The 14,706-nt window shown below is 35.8% G+C and overlaps 1 protein-coding gene across 7 annotated transcripts in view; it reads left to right on the plus strand.

The window, feature by feature from the left end:
• The window catches only part of LOC134538684 (uncharacterized), a 248,037-nt gene extending 239,523 nt beyond the window's left edge, over positions 1–8,514 (plus strand). For 3 of the 7 annotated variants that reach the window (XM_063380103.1, XM_063380102.1, XM_063380104.1), the window contains 2 exons: positions 3,122–3,265; positions 4,242–5,915. In XM_063380103.1, the coding sequence (XP_063236173.1) occupies positions 3,122–3,265; positions 4,242–4,391 (294 nt within the window). In that variant the 3' untranslated portion in view covers positions 4,392–5,915. Of the gene's footprint in view, positions 1–3,121 lie in introns of all 7 variants that reach the window. The other 4 variants (XM_063380108.1, XM_063380110.1, XM_063380107.1 and 1 more) reach the window with 4 other exon arrangements.
• The last annotated feature ends 6,192 nt before the right edge of the window (positions 8,515–14,706 follow it).

Raw genomic sequence — 14,706 nt, forward strand, 5'->3', positions numbered from 1 at the left:
ATTAGTTAATAACTTATAAGCAAAATGAAAATAGCATTGAATCTTATGAGGTTAACACGGTTTGCGTAGTGACCCTGAAACACTGGAGTGGCCTCTTAAGTGCTTTCAAGAATATGGTACCGGTTGTTTTACGCCTAAAAATTACTCCGAAAACATGCCTTTTAACAATTACTCTTCTAAAAATATAGTTTGAAAACTTAATCTTAAATCAAAAGTACTTTTTGTTCCTTGGTGAATTCTTAAATGCTTTTTGTAAAGACCCCCACTTGGATTTCTTGAGTAGTTTTCAAATCGTGAAGTTTTTCCTCGGCACACTGTATATGTGCCCAGGCAGATGGAGTCCTTAAGTGTATCGTAGCCTTTTTTTTATTGTGCTCTTTTTTCTTGAGAGTAGAATTAATATATGCTGATATTTAGTCAAAGTGTTTTTCATACACATTTCTGAACGACCAACCATGACATAACAATCAGGTAAACAAGTTTGTTAAATACCCGTTTAAGAAATCCCACTTAAAGAAGTTTTCCTGCTTAATGAGTTTCAAAAGTTTTTGAATGATTTTTTACTTGACCAAAAAAATATATATTTTATTAATTGAAACCTTTTAATTAGTTTTTTTCCCTAATTTGCCAGCTAAAATTAGAGAGAAGTTAGAAAGACGAAAAGAGAGAGAAGAGAATAGAAATAAAAAAAAGTGAGAAAAGAGAAAAGAGAGGTGAGAGAGGGAGAAAGAGAGAGATTAATTCCCACATATTTTTCATCTGATAAAATGCAAATTTACAGGGACTAATTTTTTTTTTTAATTTTTAAATTAAAAATCATAATGGGATTTTAAAAAAATAGTTATAGCAATATCAGGGTGTCCAGCGACCTGGAAAACCTGGGAAACCTGAAAAAGTCAGGGAATTTTGGTGTTCAGGGAAAAGTCAGGGAAAAGTCAGGGAAAATTGTGAAAGTTCTGGAAATGACCAAAACCACTAACCACTCGCTTATCATGAAGGTTTTTCTCAAAGTTTTACAGAATACATTCTTTAGTTTTACTATTTTACAAATCAAATCATATTTAAACTAATTTTTTCCTTTACGTATCTGGACTTGCGACATACAAGCGTGCTGCTTTCATGAAGTATATAAATACCTACCGTATGTATGACATGCATACCGTATTTTGATGATAATACCGCACGCAAAGTTAGGAAGGGGGCAGATAATACCATAGATTGTAAACTTGTAAGCTACTGTTCATAGTTAGTCTGTCTAATATATTGCTATTGTGCCATATTTTGGGTTACAACATAACATACTTTTGGCGGTTCTCGAGTGTAGTTACCGAAGCTGGCCCAACCGACCACCGGCGCCATTACTGCAGTTTCTTCCATTTGTTTACACGTTTCGTCAGTTCTCTCAGATTGCCAAACATAATTTTCTTTGAAAGATACAAATATTATTTTGGAAATTTTTGTACTCTAATCATAGCCAAAATACTTACGAATTTTAGTGCTGTGATCTTAGGAAGTTATAAAATGTAGCATTGTTTATTGCGAATCTTTCGCGGTCTTTCTGCTAGATTTTACTGGAGCTGCGACTAGGCCTCTACAATTTCGTTGAATAATGTCTAAATTCAAGAAAACATCGTTCAATCCGACATGGCTACTTGACCCAGCACATTTAGTTGGTGCGCGGAAGTGTCGGACGATAAATTTAATTTTTTTTGTAAATTATGCAAGACTGTCTTTTCCCTCAGTAATATGGGCGAACAAGCTCTTTCAAGCCACATGAAAGGCCAAAAACACCATGGTGCAAATAATGCAGTGAATTCTTCCAAGTCAGTTGGTATTTTTTTCAAATCGGTTACTGCTGTGTCTAAAGTTACCACAAGCAAATTCGATGGACAAGTTGCTGATGGACAAGCATCTAATGAACAACTTCATTCGTCAGGTAACGTCAAATCATCTCAAAGCTCTTTGTCACATAATAGTTATTTGCCTAGTAGATCCCAGTCTGTGAGTTCTCGAGGTGTTGAACAATATTTCAGGAAAGACAGTGTTATAAAATCAGAATTTTTGTGGTGTTTGAATGCCATTATGCAGCATTCTTCTCTTAGGTCTGCTGCCAATAGTGTATCTTTATTCAAAATAATGTTTCCAGATAGTGAAATAGCTGCAGGAATGCAATTACAGAAAACCAAATTAGCATACACAATTGTGTCAGGCCTTGCTCCTTACTTTCAAAAGGAAATGTTAAATAATGTTGTTGACTGTCATCATATTGTTCTTGCTTTTGATGAAAGTTCAAACAAAGTTGCTCAAATGCAACAAATGGATATTTACGTCAGATTCTGGGACAAGGAAAAGGAAGCTGTTGCTACACGATATTACAACTCTGCATTTCTGGATCACACAACTGCAAATGATTTGTTACTTTCATTTAAGAAATCTCTGAAAGATATCAATCTGAATTTTTCTGGAAAAATTTTCATTTTTGTCTGGAAAACCTGGAAAAGTCAGGGAATTTTTCTATCCTGGTTTGCTGGACACCCTGAATATGTATACCTATTTTTTCAATTCTGTTTAGTTTTTTCAATGCTTCAAAAATATAATCAATCCTTGTAAATTGCATTTTATTTCACAAAAAATTAGTTACTCTGAATAGTCACTCTTTTTCAATCTCTTCTCCCTTCTCTCTCTTTCTTCTCTCATGTAATTAGCTCTTGTTTTTTTTAAAAATTTAGACTCGTCATTTAATGGGGATATTTTCCGGGGAAGAGGGAGGAGAAATTATGACAATATAAAATATATACACTTATTCCTCTCTTCCCTTTCCCATAATCCTAAAAAAAAAAATCTATCGTTCCCACCAACTAATGGAAAGTATTTGAAAGCAAACAGCAGGAAAAATGGTTTCCCTTTCCCCCATCCCCCATGAAATTATATTCTGCATACACATTGATGTTTTCCACACAACCAAAAAACAAAAACTTTCTCTCAATTACCTGCTCCCCCTCTCAAAAAAAAATAAAAATTTCGGACCTGGGTCCGCTACCGAACTGTCGACGAGGCCTCAAAGCGAAGTCCTCTCGTGCGCGTCGCGCGTCCGTGAAAGCGCGCTGTCTCGTCCGCGCAGGAGATGCTGGACCGAGGGGAGGCCTTGGCGTGCCCGACGTGCCAGGTGGTGCTCATGAAGAAGTGGGGCTGTGATTGGCTGCGCTGCTCGATGTGCAAGACGGAGATCTGCTGGGTCACGAGGGGTCCGCGCTGGGGGCCGGGGGTACGTATGCCACTCCGGTCGCACGAGCGGGAACTACAATTGGACGGTCTCCGGGTAGAAGGTGACAAGTCAAGAATTCGCTTTTTGCAGGAGAAACAAAAAAAAACTCTTTAGATAAAAAATTTTATTTAAATACTTAAAAATTTTTCTTGCATTATTCTTTTTTTTTTACCAACATATTTACCACCATAGTTGCCAATGATTAAAAATGCATTGCACAGTCTAAGTATACTTAAGAGTTTATTGCTGGAATAAACTAAAAATCACCAAAATGTGACTGGTTACCTTTTACCCGGAGACCGTCCAATTATTTATCACTAGGAACAAGAGTTTATGGTTTTTATTGTTATGACAATTTCATTTTAAAAAAAAAAGATTTCGTTTTTTATGTTTTTTAAATTTATATATTGTCTTAATTTGTTAAAAAAATATTATTTTTCAACAAATATAAAACTTAAATATTTCTTAATTATTTTATTTCACCAAAATATTCTCATTTTGATTGACACTTGATGCACTGATACATTAAAATCGTGATTTAAATTTTTGTTATTTGAGCCAAGTTTTCCCAAATGGCTGATTGATTAAATGTTTTCAATTACATACATTTCTGTGCTAAAGGATGTATTAACTTGCTTTGCGGTATTATTTCGGTTTTATCACAATTCACCATATATTCTTGTCCCTGTCTTTTACACTTTTACGTAGTGGATTTGGTATTACGTCATTGATTATCAGGCTCAGTTACGAAACACGCTTTAGCCATGCTGCATCTAAATCTATTTTAACACGTTTTTACTAACTCGGTTTCTTGTCTGTCGGTCTGTTCGGTACAAATTTTGCAATCGATTTTTAAACTAACTTTCAGATGAGAATGAAACTCTGAACATAGCCCAGAACTGGATGACAATGCAATATTAACTTGCTTTCTAGTCTGTATGTTTGTTCCGTACAAATTTGTTTGTTTTTCCTCCAGATTCATGGCATTAGGCTACAAGCAGAACACTACAGTGTTGTGGGATTCATAACACAGCACTCACCAGGTGTGCCTACATCACCTATTGCAAAATTTCACACACACAAGGCTAAAAAGCAGAATATTGTAATTCATTTAATTTTTTTTTAAATATACCATGTTTTTAAAATGGACTAAAATGTATAAAATAATTTCTCGTAGCCCCGATACAGATTCCTAGCCCCATTACAGATTTTCTTGAAAATTGTGATCATGAATTTTTGATGGCTATGAAAATAAACTTGTAAGATTTTAAACGAAATAATGTGAGGTGCATGCAATAGATAAACAGTAAGGAGTGTAGGGAGTAGCTATCGAGAAAACTCACACAACAGTTCATATAATTTGCAGTTAGTGACCTAGGTGAACTTTTAATATCCACTGCATGGGCCCTATGCTATTAAAAATTCGCAATCACAATTTTTCAAGACAATTTTTAATCTGTATGGGGCCAGGAGGAATTATATTTTACGTGTTAGTCTGTTTTAAAATTGTGGTATACTAAAAAATTATTTTTATAAATTATTTTTCCTGTGCTAGACATTTGTATTGAAACACTATTTTCTAAGTATCCCCCCAAAAAATCTTAATGATTAATTTAAAGTTATAATCACAAATGGCAAACTAATTCAATGTTTATGCATATTTTTCTGTTTGTGTGTTTCTCTATAGCATGAAGGTATAACATAGAACCTATTTAAGTAGATACACATCTGTCTGGATCGATTTAGAGGAACCAGTAAACAAAATAAAATTATCAAAGACAAAGAAAGCTTGCGAGAGAGAGAGCTAAAACGTAAAAATTATTTCAGAACATAAAAGTGCATTTTATGTCATTACATGCAGGTTTACATATGCATAAGTAGGACCCATTTTGTGTGGGATGCCCATGTGTTTCTTATTTGTGATAATGAGTTTGTAAGCCATAAATACGTTTTAAACATGTTTTGTTTATGTAGTTTAAAGGACATTTTATGTTAGTTTTATGTTGTAATTTTAAATGGACTTTTTACAAATGCTCCTGTTAACCAGGGTTTTTAATGTCAGCTCCTGTTCTGTTTGTTCAAACTTTACATACTTATGTTGCATTTCTGTGATTTTTCATTATTTTTTTTTTTGGGAATTTCTTTATGGGATTTTTTTAGGAATTGGTAAAGTGGCCTATTTTATTTTGTAGCGAAACCAAAATTAAAATTGCTGAAGCATTTTGATGAATGTAGGTGAAAACTAAACATTTTTTGAGCTTAAATAATATTAAAATTTGGTTTTATTTTCATTTTATTTTTTCAGCATGTGTAAAAAACCCATCTGAAACACATCACAATAAAAATAATTTTTGCTTTTCATTCAAAAAATATTTATGTATTTTTTTTGCACCTCCAAGTTTCCTAAAAACTATATTGAAAATTGGTTTGCTAAACAAAGTCAAAAGCTGAAGTTCACCCTGAAGCCAAAGCCATATTTGCATTAAAAATATTTAGTGTTGTCACATTTTCTATGTATGTAAATGTAAGGCTGAGCGTGAGAGATTTGGCTTCAGGGATGCGTTGTTTCCCCCAGGGTAAGGGCGACACGACCGGGGGTTGTCAGTGCGGGGTGAACGGGGTGAAGTGTCACCCTCGCTGCAACTACTGCCACTAGAGCTCGGGCATCTCGCCGCTGGTCGCCTTCTGTCGCCTTCTGTCGCCTGCCCGGCAAGTGCCCAGCAAGGCGGTTCCTTGCTCAATCGCAAGCATCTAGTCAAACCTTTTTTTATTTTAATGATGTGTAACATCTTGGCTCTCGGGATACAACATTTGGCAACGGTAATTTCGTGAACGCGACGGACGTCAAAGGAACGGAAATTTGCAACATCTGCGGTGCTGCCGTATGTGGTGGATTGCACGAACCGAAGTTTACAAAAGCAGAGGGACTCTTTATGGTATCAACTCTTTAATGACTTTTAACAAGATGGGCAGTATTTTAGTAAGATTCCTTGTAGAAAATTAGGTCCAAAGCTGGGGTTTAGTATATATTTTTTTTCAAGTCTTTTAACTTTTATTGGAGTCGTTTTATTATAAAGTTCTTAATTTCACTCCACACATCAAATGATTCGATAGCGGACGCAGCTGCTTCAGTGAATTCTAGCGGCGAGTGCAGAAACCCATGTGATTGACGTCCAGAAATTTAGTTGAAAGCACCATTTGTGTACATGTATCACGCCCGCATTATTTTAAAGGAATCTACGTTAAATTTTCCGTCAAGAGTTTCGTACCATGATTGTACTTGCAACATAAGAACACATGAATGTGCTTGTTACCGAGGGTAGATGTTACACATCTCTGGCAAGTACTGAAACACTCGTTCACTTTATTTTTTTTTTTTTCCATTCTTTCTTGTACGCCTTAAGTGACAAGTATTTTGCCACCTTTTAATCAACTTTGAAGGAGATACAGGGCACCTGTTCACATTTTAATATATTCTAAGACTGTCTGATATTTAATTGCGTGGTTTCTTTTCTGTTAAGCATAAAGTAAACATTCAGGATGTATATTGTTCTAGCCAGTAATGTAGTAAGGTATGGTATTTGTAACATTTGAAGGGTGCCACACTGAATCATTATAACTAGTTATTGAAATAAAATGTATTTATTTGATAAGTTTTTAAAAAAAATATTTTTTTTTGTCACAATAAAGGTGTGTTTTTCTTCATTTAGATTGAAATAGTATCTACCAAATGACATTCAAACAACACAAAATAATAGCAATCAAAAGGGGCAGGCATTTTTGATAAAAAAAAAAACTGTGATTGGCAACCATCTGCAAGAGAAGTGGTTGCCGTATTTGGCCTGGCCAGTCAATGTGCGTTTGTTTCTGCTGAGAATTGCTGTGATTGGTGTGCCGAAAGTGTGGTTTTACCAAAAGGAAACTCAAACAATCATGAAACAGAGACTATGTTTCTATGTTACACTTTTTTAACACATTTATGGTCTCAAAATCTATTAGCGAAAATACATGCCCAAACTTTTAATCAAATTTGGAAAAAAAATCACTTTTGTATGTTCTCTTTAAAGGTTGTTAAACAGTACCTGCAATCTTTTGCAGTGGCACATTTCATTTATGGAAATAAGGTTTCGTTGGTACTAAAACAACTGTAATAATTATTATACAAATGGATTGTGTTTACATATTTTCTGTGATATTGGGTACACAATCCATCTTTAATCATCTCATAAATTGGACACCCAAAGTAAGCTAAACCAGTGCAAAATTATTTGTAAAATAAAATAATCCTGCAATCAGAAATAAAAGCTGAGATATCATGTGTTTCATCTAAAAAATTAAAGTTTTGCATCTCTAATCTTACATTAAAAAATTATGGTTACAAGTGGAAACATCCATACCTACCTTTGTTTTAATTAATAAAGGTGGCCCATTGGTTAAAATGTACACAAGAAAACAATATTCATAATATGTTGATTGAATGTACTTAAATGTTGATAAGTGTCAAGTCAAAAAAAAAATTGCCAGTTTACTTTCAGGTGAAAGAGAATTAGAGAAATTCATAAACTGGTTCAGAGCAGAGAACAAGGAAAAATTAGTAACAATTCTATTCTTAAATTATGGGTTCAAGTTTTAAAATAAATAATTGTTGTACCAAAAAATTATGAGCTTTAATAAATTGTAACTTCCAGATGGTGATAAATAGAAAATGGGCATATTAGTGTCTAATTTATTTCTTGATGCTTATAATTTTGTAAACAGGTTAAATAGGTATTGATACTTAAAAATGGCATGACTTTGATAGACCAACTATTTTAAGTGTAACATACTATTTTTGTGAATCCAAAAGCAATATTATTATTCTCCATACTGAAAAGCTGGTGAAAATTTGTTTTTTTAATATTTGGTGTGAATGTTTATGTCTGCTGTTTAACAGATTTCATAAGAGTTTAAATGCTTATATGTATGTTTTTAAAGACTGATTTTTTAAAAATAATTTATAACTACTTGTTGGTAAATAGTATAAAATTTTGGGGATGATAATTTTATATATATGGTGAATACTGACAATAATTGTGACTAACAGTTTTGTGTGAATATTGTCATTAGTATAAATTAAATTGTGATTGTAAATTTTCTATTGCATGGACATTTTATAAAGAAATTCTCTTGTGAATATATAGATAATGAGTTGTGAAATGTTGACTGATGTGAAGAATCAAATAAATAAAATTGTATTTACATACTTAAAACCTGGTTGTAGTGTGTGGAAATAGTGGAGTTTCAGTTCATTTTATCGTAGAACACAAAAATGTACGTATACAAGCAATCAAGTGAAAATATACTAGGTAGCCTACTACCCACACTTTTACAATTGTAAGATCAGACAACACATTATTTTTAAATCTTCTTAAAATCATTGTCACATTTTCAGAGACAGACTTAGGAATCTGATGGGTCCCAGCATCAATACAGAACAATGACTATTTAAAATGCTTCAGTGGACGTACGCCATTGATGTTACTGTATGTCCTAGAGAAACCTCAGTTTCAGACTAAAAGGATGAATAAGTAAACACACAGAAAGAACTCAGAATCAGCCAATGTGTAAAGTTAAAATGCATAGGTCGCACAGACAATTCTGTGTAAAGAATAAGTCAGAAAAAAAATAAAGCGAATCACAAAAAAAAAAGTGGGCTGACGATGACAAGATAGTTGCAACAAGAACAAGAACAGAAAATAAAGACAAAAAAGGACCTGGGACAATGCAGCGATGAACAGACGAATCCAACGATGATTCTAAACAGATAATCTGGACAACACAGACATGCGACCAAACAGATAATCTGGACATGACAATGACAACAGCACTGGCGAACATTGTACTTTTCCTGAGACAAAACTGTTACACCATTTTGGAAACTGAGATCTGTTACTGTCTCTAGACAAAAACAGTAAGGCTGTAGCAGAGAAACTATTATTTCCAGACAAGGGATCCTACACAGTACGTTTTCAATTTGCTCTCCTTCCCTTCCCATTATAAACCCTCAACATGTCTGTTAGGAATTTATGTACATTCTGTATATGTATGTTAGGGGTTTAAGAAAATTTTAATAGAACCTGAGTTGGTAATTGAAATATATTTTAAGAGCTAATTTTAATTGTTTGTCATTTCAGGCACTTGCTTTTCAGGTAAGGAATTATTTTTTTTTAGATGAAAGAGAGGGTAAAGAATATTTGATATCAAAGACAAGACGAGACAGACAGAGTAACTATGAGGAATTCCTGAAGCAATGCTTCTCGGTAAATATCAAGGAATTTACAGTTAATTTGAAACTGACTCGTCGTGTCTCTTTAATGCTTGCAAAACTCGCACAGGGAAATAAGAAGTATTAAATCATGCAAAGGAAAAAAAAATAGTTTAATTTCACGTCATCCTTCTCGGAACTGTGTCGTCTGGTCTGTGATTGCCAGTAATGAGTCGGATATTGCTGAAATGTAAACAGAAAATTTCCGCGCCAACTCTTTACCCAACTCTCTCCCCCTTCCCAACCCTTTTCTCTTTCAACCTCTAATTCCTCCAAGTATTTCTTCTCTGTCAGTGTTCCAGGTTTAATTAATATCTGTTGGTTTACCAAAACTCTGTAAAGTGACATGTACCCAGGGAACATAAAAGCACTGAATTAAGCTCGGCCGGTGATGACCAACTTACTCTTTTTGACGGTCAAAAATCATTTTTCAAACTATAGTCCTAGGGATAGACACACATGAATTAATATTGAATGTCTCGTAACAATTTTTTTTATGTTGTATTCTTTTGATGAACCAATTAATACCATGTGTGGCATGTGATGAAGAAATGAAAAATATACTTTTAAATAAAACTGCATTTTACAGGAAAAAAATCAAATCAATAAAAACTGATAAGAATAAACTATGAAACAATACATAATGTACAAAAAAAATATTTTTCATTATTGTGTGAGAATTGAAAAAATGCTAACAAATAACAGTACCTATGCATTATGATATTTTTGCATTGCAAGAATACTTAAGCCATTTGCTCTTAAGCTGGACTGAAAGATGATCCGTCTGTACGTTTCCCATCCATCAATCATTTGACCTCAAGCCAATCAGAAAGCCAGAAAATTCCGTCCACCCTCAAAAGCTTCCTTAGCTTTAATTTTCGACTGTCGGACTGATAAAATGATAACCTTAAAAATGTCATCAAGATATTGCCGGCAACCTGTACTATCCTGAAGAGTTTTAAAGGTTTCTTTTTTGTTAACTGCTTCCATTATATATGTATATATATATATATAAGGGTAGAACCAGCCCTGATTATTTTTTCAATTGAAGAACATGGACGTTGCCGTCATTGGGTGTGTTTTCTTGGGTTACTATCTTGAATTTACAGGCAAAGGTCACGCAGGCCCGTCGAGAGAAAATAAAGGCCCTAAAAGCCAAATAATTACCTATGTCGGACAGGAACCCCCCCCCCCCCCCCCAACCCCCCCCCCCCCCCCTTTTCCGTCCCCTTTACTTAATGTACAGTTTATAAACCCTCAAATATAAAAATAAACATCTCTATATACGTTTGAAAACTTAAAGGTGGCCGCCTGGTCGCATGCGCCAGCTCTAAAAAGAGTGCGCGGGCGATAAGGTCGACATTGGCTGGCGCATCGCACGCCCTCTTCGCCTCTTTAAGCGCCAGGCGCACAGGTCTGGCGTGAAAAGATTGCATACTTTTATGAATAAAACTGAATAATTTTTATTGAATTATCACTATTTTGTATGGATACAAAGAAGGAGTGAAATGAAATCTACAATTTAATTGATAAATTTACTTTTATTTGCACTCATTAATTCAAATATGTTTATTACTCTAACGAACAGATTATTTTAACTATAACCTTTATACATGTTTGCTATTTAACTTCTTCCAATCTGTGTTATTCTGTTAAGGATAGGACGATGATAGGAAAAGTAGGAAACGAATGGGAGTGTTTCAAGTTTAATGTGCCTCGAGAAAGTCAAATCGATGATTGTTCCAATCGAGTGGAAGAGAGATACATAGATGCGGCGCAAGCGTACAATGAGTGTAACGGGACACATCGTAACGGGACACTTATTCGTGCGTGCACCCGGCGTTCATCGATTTATCAGACGTCACGTCAAAAACATTTTAGATGAAACTGTGGAACGGAACTTGTCTAGAAACATTCAGTAGCTCTTAAATGCTATCGGACACTTTTAATAGATCTCGAGCTCGTTAACACTCGGAGCTCTGCGCGCCGCTCAGTGGTCTAGCCAGGCAGACACACCTTTACAGGTCTCCCACGGGTCGTTAACACAACGCCGAACGTACAATAGCGCCGAATACCATAACGCCGAATGCCAAATTGACCGCAACGCCGACAGCTAGAAAACTGCTGTTGTACCACAACGCCAATATACAGTAACGCTGAAAAATGTTGTTTCGGGGGAGGGGAGCCACAGGAGCAAAATGAAAAACAACTGAATGAATTTGTGTGCTAACCTTACATAACCTAACCTTTGTGGCAGTCCTGCAATGACATTTTTCGGCGTTGTGGTAATTCGGCGTTGTGGTACACAGAAGTTTTCTAGCTGTCGGCGTTGTAGTCAATTTGTCATTCGGCGTTATGGTTTTCGGCGTTATTGTACGTTCGGCGTTGTGGTGCGTCCCCGTCTCCCGCCTGGTGCCCCGCCTCCAGGAGATTTTGTTACCCTACCACCCTCCTCCTCCCCCCCCCCCCCCTCGAACTCGTCACACCCCGGCACTCAATTTATACGATCCCTGCCGTCGCGACCTGGTTATCTCCCGGGTGAGAAAAGTTTCCTTCTCCCCAAATGCATTTTGTCTCTTCTCTGTCTAACACCTCTCTAATGACATCACTGTCGACGAGACCCGAAGCCAAGCGCGACTCCTGAAAGGGAAGGGGGGGGGGGGGCGGTGGCGGGCTCTAGGGGTGATAGCCCCTGCCAAGCCGAAATTTTTATTATTTAATTTAACTTTGTTCTACCTGTATTAATGTTAAATCAAACGCTTATATGTATGTGTTAAACGTTTAATTCCATCAAAAAGGTGCGTGAACTTGGTAAAGTTCAGCATTTCAGACCATACATTTATAAAAAATTACAAATATCTCTGACATAACTTAATGCCATTTTTTTGTAACTGTATCTTTTTTTTTTGTACGATAGTCCCTTTCAGAAAATCTTCCTGAAGCCGCCTCCGCGTTCAACTGGAAATCAAATATATATACGAGTATATATATAATCTATATATATATATATATCTTATAAATCACCCTTCCCTTCCTCATCACCCCAAAATATCACAATGGGCCACGCTTGGAAAAAAAAAAATGAACAAATTCAATTTGGCCATCACGCGCAGCGGACAGTTAGCGGGCGAAATCCTAGATCATATCCGTCTTCAGCCGTGTTTGTTCGGAAAATTTTGTACGATTCACTGGATCCCCGATCAGTCCCCGAACATTCACGAAGTTCACCGCTCTCTCGTGTAATGTAAAAAAAAATGTGAGCTAGTCTTTCAGTACCCGACAGCGGTGTAGAACATCTAACCTCGCTAGCGAGCAAATTCACGTGTTCTCATATTGCAAAATAAATCTACACTACGAAACTGGGACACGAAATTTAACTTAGAATTGTCTAAAATAATACCGAGCGTGGTAAAATTTACGCAAATTGTGTTTACAAATAGAATTTCTGGACGCGAATCACACGTAGTTTCCGCACCCGCCGCTAGGATTCCCTGTCGGAGCATCTGCGTCGACTATCGAATCATTCGATTTGCGGAGCGAAATTTTAAACTATATTATTAAATGGTTCCGATAAAAGCGAAAAAGTCAGCCACGATTACAACCCGAACAGTTCCGAAGTTTACCGAAGTAAAAGTTAGGTTATGTTCGGTCAGTGTAGTAATAACAATAACAATAGTGATTTAATTTTTTGGCAGGGTAGTTTAGGTTAGGTTACAGTAACCAAAATGAAACATTGGCTATGTTAGGTTAGCGTATTTTAAAATAGGCCTACTATATGACCGTTGTATTTGAATATACCTACATACGCACCCAAATCAATATTTTTTCTCGTTTTTTATGGCTTAAGTATCTTTGTTGCGCTACTTGATACCTTTGTGTCACGCTTTTAGGGGCTCCGCCTACCTGGGCACACACACACTGTGCAGTGCTTCAGGAAAAACAAGGCGATTTCATAACTACTCAAGATATCCGAGTGGGGCTTGTTTACGAAAAGCTTTTAAGAGTTCGCTGAGGGCCTTAAAGTACTTCTTGATTCCGGATTCAGTTTTTAAACTGTATTTTTAGAAGAGTTAAAATTGCTAAAACGCATGTTTTCAGAGAAATTTTTTAGGCGTAAAACAACCGGTACAGATCATTGCACTTAAGGGACTTGCATTACGCCTTTATCTTCATTTCTCGGCCATATAATGTTACGGTCACCGCTCACATTTCACAGTTATCCTGTGCACGACGAGAAGACTGCGCGCCAGTCCAGAGGCGACACCGCGCTAGAAGCACCAGCGAGCGTCGCGCTTATCATCCCGCCTCACTAACACACATACACCCCTGACGAGGCGGGCCACTTAAGGGCGTATGTCCCATTCCAGGTCATGATTTTAGATTTATATTAATCACTGATCAACTTTTAGACATTTTCAATCATTTAACTTTCACGAAATGAAAAATATATATAGTTGCATACTTTTTGCATAATTAGCTGCGAAAGTTACATTTTTAACCTTTTTGGGTTGTACAAATAAGGAGAATTGAATTTATTGCAGAACTGAAACTTTTTAGGATTAACTGCTATGCCACTGGCTACTTCAAGAAATGGTTTGCATTTCTTTCAGAAAATATTAATTAATTTTACCTGACATTTCAAAATTCTCAAAATTTGTATGATCTTGACAGCCAAGAAACATGAAATGAGTTTTTGTGATAGAAATGCAAACCATTTCTTGAAGTAGGCAGTGGCATTGCAGTTAATCCTAAAAAGTTTCAGTTCTGCAATAAATTAAATTCTCGTTATTTGTACAACCCAAAAAGGTTAAAAATGTAACTTTGGCAGCTAATTATGCAAAAAGTATGCAACTATATATATATATTTCATTTCTTGAAAGTTAAACGATTGAAAATGTCTAAACGTTGATGAGTGATTAATATAAATCTAAAATAATGACCTGGAACGGGTCATACACCCTTAACTCGCGTTTTGTTTTTCGACCTAGAAATAAAAAACACGAGGTTACACGAAGGCAAGATTTCGGGCGTGAGCGGAAGGATTTTTAAATCGTAGGACTCCCGTGTTCGCGAGAGGGAAGCCTTTTTTTCACAGACGAGAGAGCTAAACTCCCGATCGTGCATCTCCGGTTTTTTT

This window comes from Bacillus rossius, chromosome 14 (genome assembly GCF_032445375.1).
Source record: "Bacillus rossius redtenbacheri isolate Brsri chromosome 14, Brsri_v3, whole genome shotgun sequence".
Classification (NCBI taxonomy): Eukaryota; Metazoa; Arthropoda; class Insecta; order Phasmatodea; family Bacillidae; genus Bacillus; species Bacillus rossius.